Source organism: Gouania willdenowi, chromosome 3 (genome assembly GCF_900634775.1).
Source record: "Gouania willdenowi chromosome 3, fGouWil2.1, whole genome shotgun sequence".
Taxonomy (NCBI): Eukaryota; Metazoa; Chordata; class Actinopteri; order Blenniiformes; family Gobiesocidae; genus Gouania; species Gouania willdenowi.
In genome coordinates this window covers 41,285,467-41,302,305 of record NC_041046.1, presented here as the reverse complement: position 1 = coordinate 41,302,305, position 16,839 = coordinate 41,285,467, and the positions used below count along the sequence as shown (strand labels likewise).

Here is a 16,839-nt window from a genome sequence, read left to right as displayed (position 1 = left end):
AAGCACTGATTATGGGCGTTACTGCTGTAGCAGTAAGACACGCCCAGTTACTTTCAGAAACCACCTCCTCCCCTCCGTCTCCGCGCACACAGAATCAAAACCCATCACAACTGCAAGCTAACGATCTAAACATGAGCGAGTCCGAGAGTGCGGACACTTTTGCCACACAGCGGTCATTTGAGGTGGAGGAATTTTGTCCTCCAACGTCTCCTCCCAACAGTCACAACCACGGTGGTCCGGAGCCATACATATTTGAGCCTTTAGCACAGACAGGAGCCGGTGGTGAGGAGGATGAGGAGGGTGACGTTTCCGAGTGGTAGATAATGACCCCACCTGCTATATATTATTGTTGTGGTTCATAAAAGAACCCTGTTTTGGACCACACCACTTAGATTACATTTCTATTTGTAAAAGGTGCTCTTGTGGTCACTGGACCAATCTCTCTCCCAGAGAGAATGTCTGCTGCAAGGAGGTGGCTCAAGTAACAGCACACAAAAAAAGTGATATGCATAAAAACAATGTAGCAATAGCTCACCTATAATATCAAAATGATGCTGACAAAAACAGTTCCATCACAGTATCCAGTGGCGTTCCGTGAGCACTGGGGTTGGGTAGGCAGGGCGTTGCAAATCAAGACCACCAATGTCGACACCAATGACAATTTCATATGTTTCTGCTGGCAAGTGTTAATAAAAAAAAATCAACACTGTAAAACACCATTAAAGAAACAAACAATTATTTAATATAGCCTCCATACTCTCCCAACAACATATATCTCATGGCACGGTAGCGCATCCGTTGTTTGTGTTGGAAACACAGAAACACGGAGAAAAGGACAACAACAACTCGGAGCAGCTGGTTCAGTGAGTCAATCCTTCCTTTTGTAGCATTCACTGTAGAAAATATAAACTTTTTTCTGACCTTACCTTTGCTGAAGCTCTGGTAGCTCAGGTGTTGATCTCCCATCTTTTAAAAGCTGTCGTTTTTCCTCAAAATAAGATTTCTTTATTGTCTCTAATGTACGTATAGCATTTAGCATCGCATGGTTATTTCTAAAGGCAGCGTAGAGAGTTGCCTTTTTATGTAGATAATTTTCATACTGGCGAACTGACTGTGCATGTGCAAACATAAAAACACCCTATGGGAACAGAGGCAGAGTAGCATTGTGCTTTTGGGAGAAGGTGTGGCCTCCTCCTGGCTCCTCCTCCTGCCTTACAGCGGAGTGAGACTGTGCAGCATCTCTGCCGTGCCAGGAAATAGCGATGTTTAGTCATTTGGGCTATGAAAAGCACAAAATGCTGACACTTTCAAACTTATAGGTGATGTAGGCTATTGGAAATTGAAAAATAAATGATTTATAATTATATTATAATTAAAACAAATAATCAAAATATCAATTCACTCTTGGGTAGGCACTGCCTACCTTGCCTACCCTGACGTCACGTCATTTCTAGTATCCAATCCAACCTATACGCTACAGTTTGCAAGGAGGCGGGTTTTATAGGAGAGGCAGAGCCAAGAGTGAAAGTGATGAAGCAGGGGTTTCAAGAGCTTACCGTTCAACCAATAGCGAAATTCAGTTAGTGGCCGGTATACCGGACATTTTACAGCTAAATACGCAAAGGTACATTTTTTTTACTAAAATGTGAAGAGTGGGACTAGGATCAATCAACGGCATGACTTAAGACCCAAATACACATATATTCAGCAGAAAAAAGTTGGTTTGTGCTGTACTTACTCTTTAATGTACCAAGTTGTGAATAAAATACACATTCTATATTAACATCTTCTGTTTTCTTCTTCTTCAGGAAATTGATGACATTCTGGTGGACAACAGAATATTCTGTGCTTTAAAATAATAATTGTTGTAAGTTCAGACATTTAGTTTTTACTAGTCATTTTAATAGAACGCTTCACACTCTGAGGCTTTAAATAATAGATCATTTGTTATGCTGCCTCAACCAGACAAAGAGAATGATGTGCACCCCTGTTTATGTTCCATAAAACAAGTTATGATGGAATTCATCTTTACCAGCGTGCATCACTGATCAAAGATTGAACACTGCACAGTAGTGACTGAGGACAAAAACCATCCCAGTCTTGATAGAATGAGGACAGCATGCTAGATTTTTTTTTGTTTTGTTTTGTTGCCTGGTGTTTCAAACCACAGTCCAGGAGTAAAATATGTGCTGTACGCTAGAGTGAATTTTTCTCCTTTGCTGCACAGACACTGACATCAAACAGTTGGATGCACACCGAAAATAATTGCCTCAAATAATAATTGCTACAAAGCTAGAAAACAGGAAGTCTGTTTCACAACATTTGCAATTAATCATAGCTTTAGATTCTGTGGTCCCCAACCAATTAAATGTCATAAAAACACTTCCCTCCAGCTTAGAACTACATGACATGAAGGAAAAGGGAAACATTCAACGTGTTGTCGGAAGCCAAATGAGATGGAGGGCAATAATTGTGTAAACAGAAAATTAAACGCTTCCTATATTTAATAAGAAAAATGTAGGCTGATCCCCTTTTTTTTCCTTGAAGCAAACATCCTTTCTTCCTGTCGTTTGGAATACATCATTCCACGGCTTCTCTGATATAGCCAACTGTAACATGCTTTGTCTGTGATTAGCTTTAATAGCAAAAAAAAAAAAAAGCGCGAGTCACCGTCTTTGTCCTTATGTCTTGATGTTTAGAAGCTCAAATCGTCACTATTTAAATAAAAAAAAACTCTTCGTCCTTTCAAACCAGTGTTAGGACTGGAACCATGAGACCATTACCCAGATTAGCTCATTCAATCCACAGCTGACAGAAGATCTGCAATACACTGGTGATCATTATGCTGTCAGCAGGGACAAAGCCGCTCTATAACCTTAAGCTGCGCTACCATTGAACTACTGTGCCTTCTTTTATTATTGTGCTCCTTGGGAGATGACATAAGGGTTGACTTTTTTCCCTCACCCTAGGCAAAGGGAAGCACAAAAGCAAAGGCTCACGCCTGAGAAGGAGGGGATTGTAACAGTAAGTAAAGATAGAGAAAGTCTTAACCCCTCATTTATTCCTGATTCTAGTCAATACAATGGATCAACTGCTTTAAACTGGACTCTTGAGATGAGGGTCGGTAAAGCTTTACCTAAAGTTTTATACATAAAGGCTGACAATATGCTGTCATTATTATGACATGGCACCTGCTATTAGCATTAATAAGGTGTCATGAAGGCTGTCATTAAGTGTTCGTTACCTTAACCCTAACCCTTCGTAACCCTAACCCTTCGTTACCCTAATCCTTCGTTACTTTAACGCTTTGTTACCCTAACGCTTCGTTACCCTAACCCTCACCCTTCATTACCCTAACACTTTATTACTAGGGATGTAACGATTCACTCAACTTCCGATACGATTCGATTCACCATACTGGGTTCACGATATGATTCTCTCACAATTTATTTTACAAAATGTAGTGTGACTGTAGACAAATGATGACAGAAAAATATTCCTTAATATTTTTTGGGAAAAAAAATAGAAAATACTGTACTAATTTCCTTTTATTTTTCATTGTCAAAAGAATCCCTTGATAAACTAATCAAAACAATGCCATTTAACTAAAAAAAAATCTTGAATGAAATAAATAAAGGAATAATACAAATGAAGAAGCCTATTAATTAAAATTCTGGTTCTATAATAAACAATGCAAAACTGCATAATAGTTCTTTTTCTTTTTAAAAGTGCAACTGAAAATGTATTTTGTGCCTTAACAATTGGACTAAAAAAAAAAAAAAAACAGTCATTGCACTGTATATTTGTCAAATATTTCTTTGGACCAGCAGAGGGCGCTGGTAACCCAGTGGTCGGTTGGCATGCAGAAATTCTAGCAGTGAAGAAGAGATGCTATGCTAGCAGACAGAGCTAATAGAAAAACGTGACTTTTATAGATATTCACGTAATATTACAGATATTCTTTCAGTGCTAAAGGGGTAAGGAATCATTCATGAACATGTTTAAGAGTAGAAGGCGGCCAGAAAGAAAGTAGTAGCAGAATCCGCCTGCCGCCTACGCCGCTAGACAAGAGAAGGGAAAATATATATATTTCTATTATCTCTATTTATTAACCTTTGTTACCCTAATTCTAACCCTTCATTACCCTAACTGTGGTGTCAAACTCATTTTGGTTCAGGGGCCAAATATGGACCAGTTTGATTTGCAGTGGGAAGCCTACCTAACCCAAAAACCCCTGTAAAATGTATATCCCTGCCTAACCCTAACGAGCAGGCCACACCCCCGCCTTCCAGCCACCCAGCTTGAGAAGCCCCTGACTGCAGCCTGGGGCGGCACTTAACCTTCAATAAACTTATCGCGTTCAGATTTACTCTAACCCTAACCTATATCTATTTTGTATGGCTATAGAATTATGTAACATATAAACATTTTTAGATGGCACGATTTATTTATTTTGAGGTTGATTATTTTTAACTGTGGACTGAAAGCCAATAGCATGCCGACATTGAGCAGCGTTGAGCTCCGCCCCGAACTGCGGACTGCAGTCAGGGGTACTTCCCCAGCTTGGCCCATGAGCAGCTTCCCACCGGGAGCCCCCACAGACACAATTGGGTTCTTCTTCTCTGGCCTGTCCTCCACCTCTACCCCATTAGATCTCTCCACCTAACCTAAAAAATGCCAACATAGCTCCAAAGGTGTCATAATTTAGCAAAAGGTAATAATAATAATAATAATAATAATAATAATAATAATAATAATAATAGGATTTGGTTATTGAACGACCCACTCTACCACTGAGCCACGGTCACCCCAAAGTTGTTATAATACCAACACTTAATGACAGCCTTCATGACACTTTATTCCTGGTACTGACAGATAATGAAAGTGTAATCAGCCTTATGTATAAAACTTCAACTAACGTGTTACCTGAGGGCCAATCTTTGTGTGACATTTCCATCAGTAACTGGGTTCAGCTGTGTCAAAATTAGCTCAACATCATTCAAAATAGTAACAATAAAACTCTTCCAAACCCTTCAACTGAAATTATTTCCAAAGCAACCAATGCTCCTCATGAACAGTCAATTTGCATAAAGTTAACAGCTGGATGATCTCCAATGATGTTCACATGGAGAGACGTTGCATTGCTACAACAACAATATTAACCAGAATTACTCTCTTGTAAAATGAACGAGATGTGACATAATTACCACTCAGTTCAGTGAGAAGTAGGTCGACGGTGGGTAACTGAATGATAATAGCAGACAAGTAGGGGCTCACTGCGCGCCCTGAGATCCTCCCACAGATTCACCTCAGAGTCACATTACACAGCTGTCACAGAAACCCATCCAGCAACATCTAATCGGCTCACGGAATTACCTGCTGGTTTCCAACAAATCAAATGCATGCAGGTACTGGAAAAAAACCACAGAGGACATGGATAGGGACACTCAGAGGGAGAAAATATGAACAACAGTGAAGTTACACCCTGGACACAGAACCAGTCCAAACACTCAAATATTGCTAAAAAGATTTTACGCTAAAAGTTTTTACGCTTTAATGCGGAGGAATTTCACACATTTCGATATTGAAATGCGTGGCAAAAGCGCTATGGAAACACTTTCTGCAACGTCACAGAACGTGACATACCTGGTTAAGACATGCCTTGTCTAATTCTAATAATAATAATAATAATAATAATAATAATTAATTTAATTTAAAAGCGCATTTCAGGCCACTTTACAGTAAAAACAGAAAAATAAAACAGAATAATAAAAACTGTGCAATACATTAAAAACAGTATAGCACAAAGAAAACAAAAGAAAAGCAGTGCAGGTGAAAGAGGGATGAGCTAAATCTTGTTGGGAGAGTATGGAGGTCTGCCTACCCAACCCTAGTGCTCACGTCACTGATCAGTACTATTTACACTTCTGCTAACTGTAATAGCAGGCTTTCAACCCATAGAGGGCAGTCACTGACATTTTACAACAAAATACATAAAATTAAAATTATTTGACTAAAATGTCAGTAGTTTGACAAGAATCAATCAACAGCTCTACTTCATACCAAAATACATTTGTTTTCAGCAGAAAAAGTGGTTTTGGGGTTTAGCTACTTTTTAATAGTTAGCAAGTTACCATGTAAACCATTTAGGCTAAATGAATAACAGTGTATTGTTTGAGGTTTGAATATGTAGTGAGTTTAGAGTCTAAGCTGCTGTAGCCTCGAGCTAAGTTTAAAGGGACGTTTGGCTTGTTTATCTATAAATGTAGTCTTCAGCCTTCGTTAGCGCTGACTGACTTGGCATCACCGGAGGCCATTTTTTAGGCATACCATCATGTGCAGCGGTAATTACCAAGCTTTGACGTCTAAAAACTCCTTTAACATTCAGTGGGAAGCATATCCATGTAATGACTGATGCTTTCACATTATCAGCAAAAAACGTTTATGTGAATCAGTGAATCTGTTCCACAGGACGTTTATATTCTTCTGTATTAGGCAGACATCTTTAGGACGCTTTGATAACCGTCTTACTTGTTGAATCGTGTCAGGAAGACACAAAGTAGCTCTTGAGGACAAGGTTCTACAAATGTTGTCAATCCTTCAACTGTGGGTGTGCGCGCGCGCGTGTGTGTGTGTTTACTGAATAAACAATGTGATCTGACACACAAGGATTAGATGATAGTGTTTTTGTAGAAAGAAACTAAGCCCTGAGGTCTTGGCTGACGTGTGTCTAGGCTGAAAATAAAGAAAAAAGCTGTAATTATGGGCGGGGCTAGTGAAGTAGTTCAATCACGCACAATCTATAACAGTGGTTTCCAACCTTCTTTGGATCGTGACCCCATTTTGATATCGAGAATTTTTGGCGACCCCAAAGACTTTTTTTTTTTCTAAAATTAGCTTTTGATCATGTATGAGCTCCTATATACATATACATATATATATATATATATACATATACATATATATATATACATATACATATATATATATATACACATACTGCTTTTTAGTTAAACTCGATTCACAAAGTGAACGTACAGAAATAGTTTTTTTATTAAAAAAATTTAAAAATTAATTTCAACTTTTTCAGAAATGTCAAGCGACCCCATTTAAACTCCAGGCGAGACCACATGAGGTCCCAACCCCAAGGTTGAAAAACACTGATTTGGTGGCTCCTGAGTAAATGTATTTCCGGTTTGGGGTGGGACCAAGATTGACACTTTATTTGTTGATTTTCCAACTCTCTCTCTCTCTCTCTCTCTCTCATGTACCCCCTGTAGAGCCTTAGCGTACCCCCATTTGAGAAACACTAATCAATACTATAAAATCTCCAAAGAAATATCTATGCTAGGCTAATTACCTACTTAATATTCACTATACATTTCTATTCAAAATGATCTCAATCCAACCGACTTGCCACAGATTGAAGTCGACAAGTGCTAGTTTTTATAGAAGAGGCGGAGCCAACAGTGCTGGTTTGTGACATCAGAAGAAGCCACCAAAACATCACAATAGGGGAAATTCGATAATAACAGGGTTTCCACCAATGGAGGGCAGTCAACAAAATGTGCCAAATTGAAATAATTTGACTACAATGTCTACAACAGGTTGGGCAATATGCACCAAAACTCATATCAATATATTTTCTATAAATGGCAATATACAATATAAATCTTATTTATTTTAATTCAAATTAAGTTTGACCAGAAAGACAATTCTGGTTTGCGGAAAACACCACACAGCCACAATTATTAACAAGCACAATATGTGCCACTTTAGGCTTTTTCTCCTCTAAGGGACAGCACGTGTGAGTGAGTTCTGTCGTTTAAGGGAAGGTCTGGGTTAGGACGCACTCAGAAATCCACCAAAGTGTGTTTTTCATGTAGTTCTGAGAAATAGTGGAAGCAGTGACTCATAAAATGAATATTTTAATACAAAAAAAGCGGTAAAAGTAAAAATATATTATAGGTGATATTGCAATTTTCTATATCGCTAAAACAGAAAACTCGATATATATTGAATCTCGATTTATTGCCCAGGCCTAGTCTACAACACTGCTTCATACCAACATTTCAGTAGAGGTAGTGGTTTTACGGGTTAAGTTACTCATGAGAAAAATACTGTAGATCCTACTCGTACTGTGTGAGGAATTACGTCATTTCCAAAGCTTTTGCTTCATTGAATAATCTCTCAGCTGAATATCTTACAAAGCTACCTGTATCATAACAAAACTCGAAATTGCAGTCGATATTCACATTACTATAGTGAAATAACCATTTACAAAGGACATTGACCAGTCTGTTAGGGTCTTGTTTCTCGTGGCGGGCTCGACACTATTTCTACCTCATTAAGAGAGGAGAGACAGGCCGACGCACTAATTCCCTCGTCCCTGTGAGGGCAGCGGTAATGTATGGAGGAATGAGATAGGAAGCACAGGTCAATTGGCCCACACTGTCGCCATCACACAGTAATGAGATCTCAGGGGGAGGAAAAAATATTGACTGATTTCTCCCACGCCCTGCTCACATTTAACTAATTGGCTCAAACTGAATTACGATGAGTTTTAATTTGTTGCAGAACCTTTTTTTCTTCTACCTGCCTCTGGCAAATACAATCAGTAGCTGTGTTTTCATTACGCTTGGAAATGCGCAAAATCTAAATAGCGCAATAAAAACTGGTAATGGAAACACCTGAATTCGGAAAAAGCACTCAAATATCGCAAATTTTACCCTTTCATGAGGAGGAGTTTCAGACGTTTCGATATTGAAATGTGTCGCAAAAGCTCTCAGAGAAAACAAGGCGTGTGAAGTGTAAACAGAAGAGGACACAGAGATTTTTCTAACCGTAATTATACTATAAAATATTTACTGCCACATTAGACGTGAAACAACAAAGGAATGCAGAATGTTATAAAGAGGTTCTGAGCGTCCATCTTTCTGCAGCGAAGTCTAGCGGGATGAGATTTCACAGAGTTATGAGGCTCCAAAACAACCTTGACTCAGTGGTAGAGTGGGTTGTCCAGTGACTGAAGGGTTGGGGGTTCAAATCCCGCTCTAACCGAGTCATTGTCGTTGTGTCCTTGGGCAAGGCACTTTACCCACATTGCCTTGTATGAGTGAGTATGAATTGTGCATGAATGTTGGTGGTGGTCAAAGGGGCCGTAGGCGCGAAATGGCAGCCACACCTCTGTCAGTCTGCCCCAGGGCAGCTGTGGCTACATTGTAGCTTACATATACATGTATATATATATATAGTTATCTTGACCATTATCTATCTTTTTAATTTTTTTTAGTTTAAATTTTTATTTTTACAGTATATCATATTTTTGCTGTAATTTTTCCAGTCTGTATTTGTGTTTAACTTTTTTTTTTGCCTGCTCTTTGTGTCTTTGGCCGCTGCAGCGTGTGAATTTCCCCACTGTGGGATAAAATAAAGGATGATCTCGTCCAATCTAATTCTGCAGCTCTGGGAGGTAAATCCCTGAACAAAAGCTCTGAAAGGGTTCAACTACTACCTAAAATGAACAGGTTGTATGCTAGTCTATGTATATTTCACTCAAACTACTATGAATTAGGGATACTCCAATCAGGTTTTATGCTGCCGATCACCGATACGATCAGCTAAAGTGCCGATCACTGCCGATTACCGAAACTGATCACATGGATTGGCGGTAAATTTTTCAATGTAGTTATGATGAGTGCTACCAGCCAGATGGTTTGGAAAAAAAGGAACCATAAAATCACCTCATTTAGACAAAACATGTTTTTACTTTTTCAAGAGAAAAAATACAAAAAAAACGTTGCAGGCACAAAGCAGCAAAGAACAACTGAAAAAGACTCAGTGACCAGTGTTTGGAATAACGGCGTTTAAAATAACGGCGTTTAAAATAACGGCGTTTTTTTTCAGTAACGGGGTAATCTAACTAATTACTTTTTATGCCGTTAACGTTACTGAACGTTAAATGCAGTGCGTTACATGTATTGATAAAATAAACTGTTATCCGAAAGCATCCCTGGCTTTATACGCAGCTGTAGTGAGGAGGTGAGTTAAAAACAAGGTGAGCGATTATGATTGGCTAAGGCGGCATGTTTCATGGTAGCCAATCAGAGCCAGTGTTTTTACACACACACACACACACACACACACACACACACACACACACACACACACACACACACACACACACACACACACACACACACACACACACACACACACACACACACACACACACACACACACACACACACACACACACACACACACGCACACGCACGCACGCACAATGAAGCAGCAGAGATGGCGAGCATGGAGCAGTATGATGAAAAGTTGTCATTTTTAAGGTGGCGATACAAACACTACTTTAAATAAATTGTGGTCAAAGACAAGAACGAGCATGTGAAGTGTACATTACATTTTTTTTTTTAATAGTAACGCAAATAGTTACTTTCCTTTGTAATGAGTTACTTTTATTACAGAGTAATTCAGTTACTAACTCAGTTACTTTTTGGATCAAGTAGTGAGTAACTATAACTTATTTACTTTTTCAAAGTAACGTTACCAACACTGTCAGTGACACAATCCATGACAGATTGAAAACATTAAGACACTCAACAGGCTAAATAGTGCAGTTTTTGATGTTAAAATGTGTCGCAAAAGTGGCATGGAAACACTTTTTTCGCAAATACATGTCACGTGACCACTTCTCTCTGAGAAAACATGACACGGTAAGTGTTGACAGAAGAGGAGACTGGGACATTTCTTAGTGTTACACTTAAAAATGATTACTGCTACATTAGACGTGAAGCAACAAAGGTATACAGAGTGTTATAAGGAGGTTTAGAGAGTCCGCCTTCCTGAGGTCAAGTCTCTCAGGATGAGATTTCACAGGAGTTACGAGGCTCCTACCCAAAACAACCTTCAATGGAAACGCATTCAAAGCGTAACTATACAATGTCGACATTTAGAAATATCGCTTTTATTTTGCAAAAATCTGTAATGGAAACAAAGCTACTGATATTTCTACACGTGTGTACGCACAAATATATAGGTAGAAGTCCAAGAATAAATGTATAACTAAAAGTCAACCAGTGAAAACGTGTATGAACATACAAAGATGGGGCAATGTGTGACCGCATAAAAGGTGATTTTGAGAGAAAAACTTTAAAAAAATAGGCGTATTATTGCAGTTTAACTTGTAGACCTTGCAACAGTGGATGGGTGTGTTGCCTGGAGGCGTGTGTGTGTGTGTGCGTGTGTGTGTGTGATGATGAAACCTCGAGGGCAGCATCCAAACGATCTCATTTGGACTTTCTTCTCATACTAATGCCTGTTTTACAACAAGGCCACAGTACAGTCTCACCTTTTCTATTGCTGTCTGTTAATGCATTCACGTCGGTTCATATGTACATATAACGTCTCTCCGAGACACACACTCACGTTTACGTCGTCCAGCCTAATGTACTGTAATTCACTTACCCTCACTAATTACAGCAATGACTGACACGCTTTCCTCTTTCCTATCTTTCTAATTACAACATTATTAATTTTCACGGTGATGAGCTGCAGTGCAGATGCTGTACACGACTTAATGTGAAAGAAATTAGAGTAGATGATTGTAAAAGTGTCAAAGTTGAGGTTTTAATCCTCCCACAGAACCAACCGTCCATTTTTTCGACATCTAAATTTGAATTCTACTTATCCTGATTGGATTTTTGAACAGTCCACGCCAAGGCAATGACAGGCAAAGACATTCTCTCCTTTGGTCAGTTTAGGATTGTAAATATCTAGAGACATGTTTTTCGACAGTGGCCCATCCCTCCTCTTATCTCTCCATCTCTGTTACCTCTCCTCACCCCTCGATGCACAGCTAAGCTTTATGCTATCAGACAGGAGGAGGTCATATACTGTACTAGCTGAGAAGGAGAAGGTCTGTCTGGATGTCCAGTAAGGGTGTAAGAGAAAATCGATTTGTCAATATATCACAATATTTCACTGCGCGATTATCGTATCGATCCGAAAATGTCCAAATCAATTATTTCTAACAAATGAAAACATTTAATTGTGCTAACATATGTATAGCACATAAACGCCCGGTCACTAGGTGTCAGTGTAGCACATCAGACCTTGTTAAACTACCTCACTCCTCAATGCATTTTTGATTGGAAGTTGATTGTACTTTATTTTCATAAAACATACTGGGCACTTTTAGTGATTTTTTTTCAAAAATAATTGAAGAACTTAAGAGAATCAGATTAATCAAAAGTTAAACTTTTTTGAAAAATGTAATTTGACAGTTTGATAAACATAACACTTGAATGACAGTTAGTTACCATTTACCTGTTCTCACAAGTTTAAATAAAAAAAAATATAAATTATATTTCATACCATTTTGTACTTGTAAAGGTGAAATTTGTAATTATTGATATCACGATATGTCGTATTGTTTAGTATTGGGATAATATCATATTGTGACATGCAAATCGTGAATCGTACGGCAATGCCCACCCCTAGTGCTCAGTTACTATACGAGTTGTGTGTTGTTTCCTCAGGTAATTTTGTTGTCTGCGTGTAGATTGATTATTCTGGTTATTTTAGTTTGGTAAAAGTGGGCCAATATATTGTGTAATAGGAAAGTATTGCAATAATAAAATGTGACAAAACATATCGCTGTGTACGAGTGGTGGGGGGAGTTCAGATAAATAACAAAAAAATCCACACAATCTACTACACCTCAGATTGTTTTTTTTTTTTTTCATATTCCTATTGAATTGAAAATGTCATACCCAGAGTAAGTACCTCTAAAGTTCAAGTGGAATAAAAGCATGGCTCCCCTTTCCTTTCCAAAAATATTGTGAGATATTGCGAGCCCGTTATCGTCTATTGTATCGCACCATATCGTGAACTCCAGCCCTTTGTGCTCGGTAGTTCTATTCCTAGGTTTTTATTGGACAAGGCAGTGTTGGTTCATGCAGGCGGATGGAGGCAGGGCTATGACGGCTCACCCCCAATTTCTACTGCACTCGTAACTGCTCCGTCATGCTGGAGCCCTCTGCAACAAATACGCAGCCCTTCTAATTTTACCGGACACGGCAGCTATGTTACATAAATTGAACGAGTGCGGGACAGGAAGTAGTTCACTGACACATAATAAAATACTCCCTGTTCAAGTTTCCATCCATTTACTGACCTGCTTTCTCCTTTTCAGGGTGGCGGGGGTCTGCACGTGCCTATCTCCAGCTTTCAACAGGCGCTAGGGGGAGCTACACCCTGGACAAGGCAGCAGTGGATCGTATTTCACATATTAATATTGCACTTATCTATGGTTGAATCACAATAATTTCCACAAAAACGGAAGATCTACAGTGCAGGACTGAGTGGATTAACTTCTGCTACTCTCTAAGGACACAATGAACTGTTTGTATGGCTTTGTGATTCTCTTTGTATTCACTATAACTCGTTATATCACGCGATTACGCGTGAATTAGCGGGATTCACTTACTGCAACAGATACACATCACAGATGGAGACAGTGGAAATCGATGGACAGTGGATTACGCAGCGGAGACGTTACGTAGTAGTTAAGCATCCAGTGGAAATCCGTTGTCAGGCTGGTCCCAATCTTCCTTCCTCTTTTTGTTCATTTTGACAATTTGTGCATTCTCTTCTTCGTGTTGTTTAATGGTTAATTAAGTCTGTTTTTAAAGTTTCAACTCATTGTCCTGTCCTTCTTTAGATATGATCTTATTTATCTCCAAGTCCTAGCTTGATATTTTTAATTAAAATACAAAAGTTTAAGTTAAGATAAAACAATAACTATATTAATAAATAACAATATTAATAAATAGATGATAATAAAACGCAACTTTGATTTTCCATCAAAGCTCAATCCTTCTGTTGTTCAGAACGTGGTGTTTACTGGGACACTGTTGATAATTCTCTGTGGACAAAGCAGCTCTAAGGATGAGATGTGATGTTTTCTTTTTTTTTTATTTTTGGATTGGGTGACCTGGAAACAGGACGCATGTTTGTCTTGCACATGATTCCACGTCGTAATGAGTCTCCTTAGACTTTAAACGAGCCCTACAGGGTCTGTTATCGGCAGTGGTGTTTTATCCGTGTTGAACCAGCACCAGTTATCCCAGTGGAGCAGCACATTTGCAAATGTGCTGTTGAATATTTTTCATACGGCACATAGCTAAAGTGCACCGACGTGCACATATTAAGCCAAAGCACAGAAGAAAACAGCCACACTCTGTCATAATTAAATACACATACACACTCTTCTAAACAGGGTCACTAAAATAAAAATACACACAAATAATATCGCCCAAAGCCTTTAATTTTCTCTTTATGTAAGCAAATATAAAAATAGTCCCTTTAATTGGGCAATTTGTATTGTTAGTGTGTGTGTGTGTGTGTGCGTGTGTGTGCGTGCATCATTTAATTAAATTTAAGGGTAGTGTTGGACATCACAAGCTCTACAAAGCAGATCAGTTTTTTTATCTCCATCTGCAGGACAAAGTGAAGCCAGCAGAAATGAGCGTGTGGCAGTGTGTGTGTGTGTGTGTGTGTGTGTGTGTGTGTGTGTGGGGGGGGGGGGGGGGGGGGTCGGGGGGTGGGGGGGTGGGTGGGTAGGGTGGTGGGTTTGGTCAGTCAGGGAAATGAGAGCAAATGTGCAAAAGCAGGCTACAACTGCTTCGGGATCAATTTCCATCATCTCTGTTTGCAGCTGCACCCTGGCTTAGTGGTGTGAAGAAGGTGAGAACCAGATAAATCATGTTGTTGTGGAGTCGAGGGCAGACTGCCACTGGACGACAGGGGTTGGGGGATGGGGGGGGCGGGCTGCGTTTAGCCTGTAGATGTGTGTGTGTGGAAGCTTAACCTTACCTCTGCAGATGGTCCCATTCCCCACATAGCCTGGCTTGCAGGTACACAGGTGTCCTCTGATAGTGTTGGTGCAGATGGCGTTGTCGTCACAAAGACTCTGGCCGCTGGCGCACTCGTCGTGTTCTGCGGGGAAAAGAGGGAAAGGGGCACGAGAGCGACACAGTGAGATAATCTGTTTCAACAATAAGCACGTGAGGCTCTGGGGGCCGTCGCTCAGAACAACCGTGTCCTCAACATGCTAAGCGACGTGTGCCAGGCAGCCTACACATTTTGCTAATGACCACTCCCCCTGCCCATATCTTTATTATCCTAGTTGTCATTTTGTTTGCACTGTACACTTGTGTTGTCAGTGTGTGTGTGTGTGTGTGTGTGTGTGTGTGTGGCCCTTTAACTACTGGTGAATGTGCTGGTAGCTCTACCAGTGTGCTGAGTGAGGGAGCGTGTGTGACCGGAGTAAATTGATTAGAAAAGCTTTAGCGGTTTGAGTGATTGGCAAAATAAACGTTGCAGGTGTTGTCTTGAACTCAATGACTGCTGTGAAGCGAGAGAGTAAACCGTCATCAGCTTCAGCCACGGAGCGAAGTTAGCCTCCCCTGTGTCTTCCAACCACAGTCTGAAGACGGGACAGGAAAACACGCTTGTTTCCTACTGTAGGCGTAACAGTAAATGCTGTGGGATGAATAAAGGCTTATCTTAATTTAAATATATGACCAGTTGCACTTTGATGGTGAAGATGACCACTCTAATAAAGCGATATATTAGTATATTCTGGGTCAGGACAGGGAATGAGCGATGCATCTCCTCCTCTCTCTGTTTCAGTAGCTCAGATCTTTGTTCCGCATGATTTCATATGCTTGTATACATTTGTAGTATTAGCCCTGTTATCTTACAAACTTTTACACAACTTAACCTTGAGCAGCAGCACTGACACAGACAGACAGGTCGCCTCTTTGTTGAAACCGCAGCAGTCAGTGTGTAAAAACTAAACCAAAGATTAATCTTCTTACACCAGTATCATTCTAATCCAGACCTTCATTTCCCGGATTTTGATTGGATCCTGCACTTCATATTTTTTTTTTCCCCAGCATTTGCTTTTAATCAGAATCCTTTATTCATCCCAGGGGGAAATTGCTTTTAGGTGTTTTGATTACATTTTGAAGTATAATATTTGTCTTTTATTGAGTTGAAATCACTGCAAATGTCATTGTACACACAACATTGAAGGTAAAAACTGAGTGCAAGTGAGTGAGAACAAAGTCATGCCACGCCCACGCTACCTCTAAAGTGTGATTTTAGTGTGAGGTAGGCGGTAGAAAATGGCTAAAAAACAAAGCAGTAGGATCTAAAAAACAGTTTTAAGCCATTAAGTGAAGCTAAGCCTGAGGTTCAGAAGTCTGAGGCAGTTTCTGTGAAAATCACGGAGGAAAGCAGCAGCAGCAGCAGCAGCACCTGTAGCAAATGTGCTAATGCAGGAGCAACAGACAGGACACACGGGGAGAACTATCCAGGGACATGAGGAGGACTTAGGGACTGAAAAAAGTTCTGCTAAAGTTCTGCTATGGACATTGAAACTAGTGAAGTTTGGACAGAAGCTAATTTCAAAGCCAAGATGAGCTGCTACTCTAGGTTTATGAAAGACAAGTCAGGCCTCGGCTGTGAAATATGGAAAACAAAGTTGCGAGGATACAAAGTTCTCTATGGCTGTTTTGACATATTATTTTCATTTTCTACTGTGCTACTGATTCATGAGAGGAGTTATGTTGTAAAAGTTTGTGGATTTTTGTGATGAATGGCTAAATTAGCGCCTATTTTACTCATGAAACACGGCAGATTTGACAGCTGTCACTCAGAGTGAGAGACGCACGCGCTCTGTAACGTCTGTGTTTCTTTAACGCTGATTCATCATTCTTTTATTAAACATTTAGGTTAAATGGTTGTTAGTGTTCACGT

General features: G+C 39.7%; 1 protein-coding gene across 1 annotated transcript in view; it reads right to left on the bottom strand.

The window, feature by feature from the left end:
* The window catches only part of LOC114460871 (protein kinase C-binding protein NELL1-like), a 376,823-nt gene that overhangs the window by 90,869 nt on the left and 269,115 nt on the right, over positions 1-16,839 (bottom strand). The window contains exon 14 of the mRNA XM_028442750.1: positions 14,890-15,012. Within this exon, the coding sequence (XP_028298551.1) occupies positions 14,890-15,012 (123 nt within the window). The remainder of the gene's footprint in view (positions 1-14,889; positions 15,013-16,839) is intronic.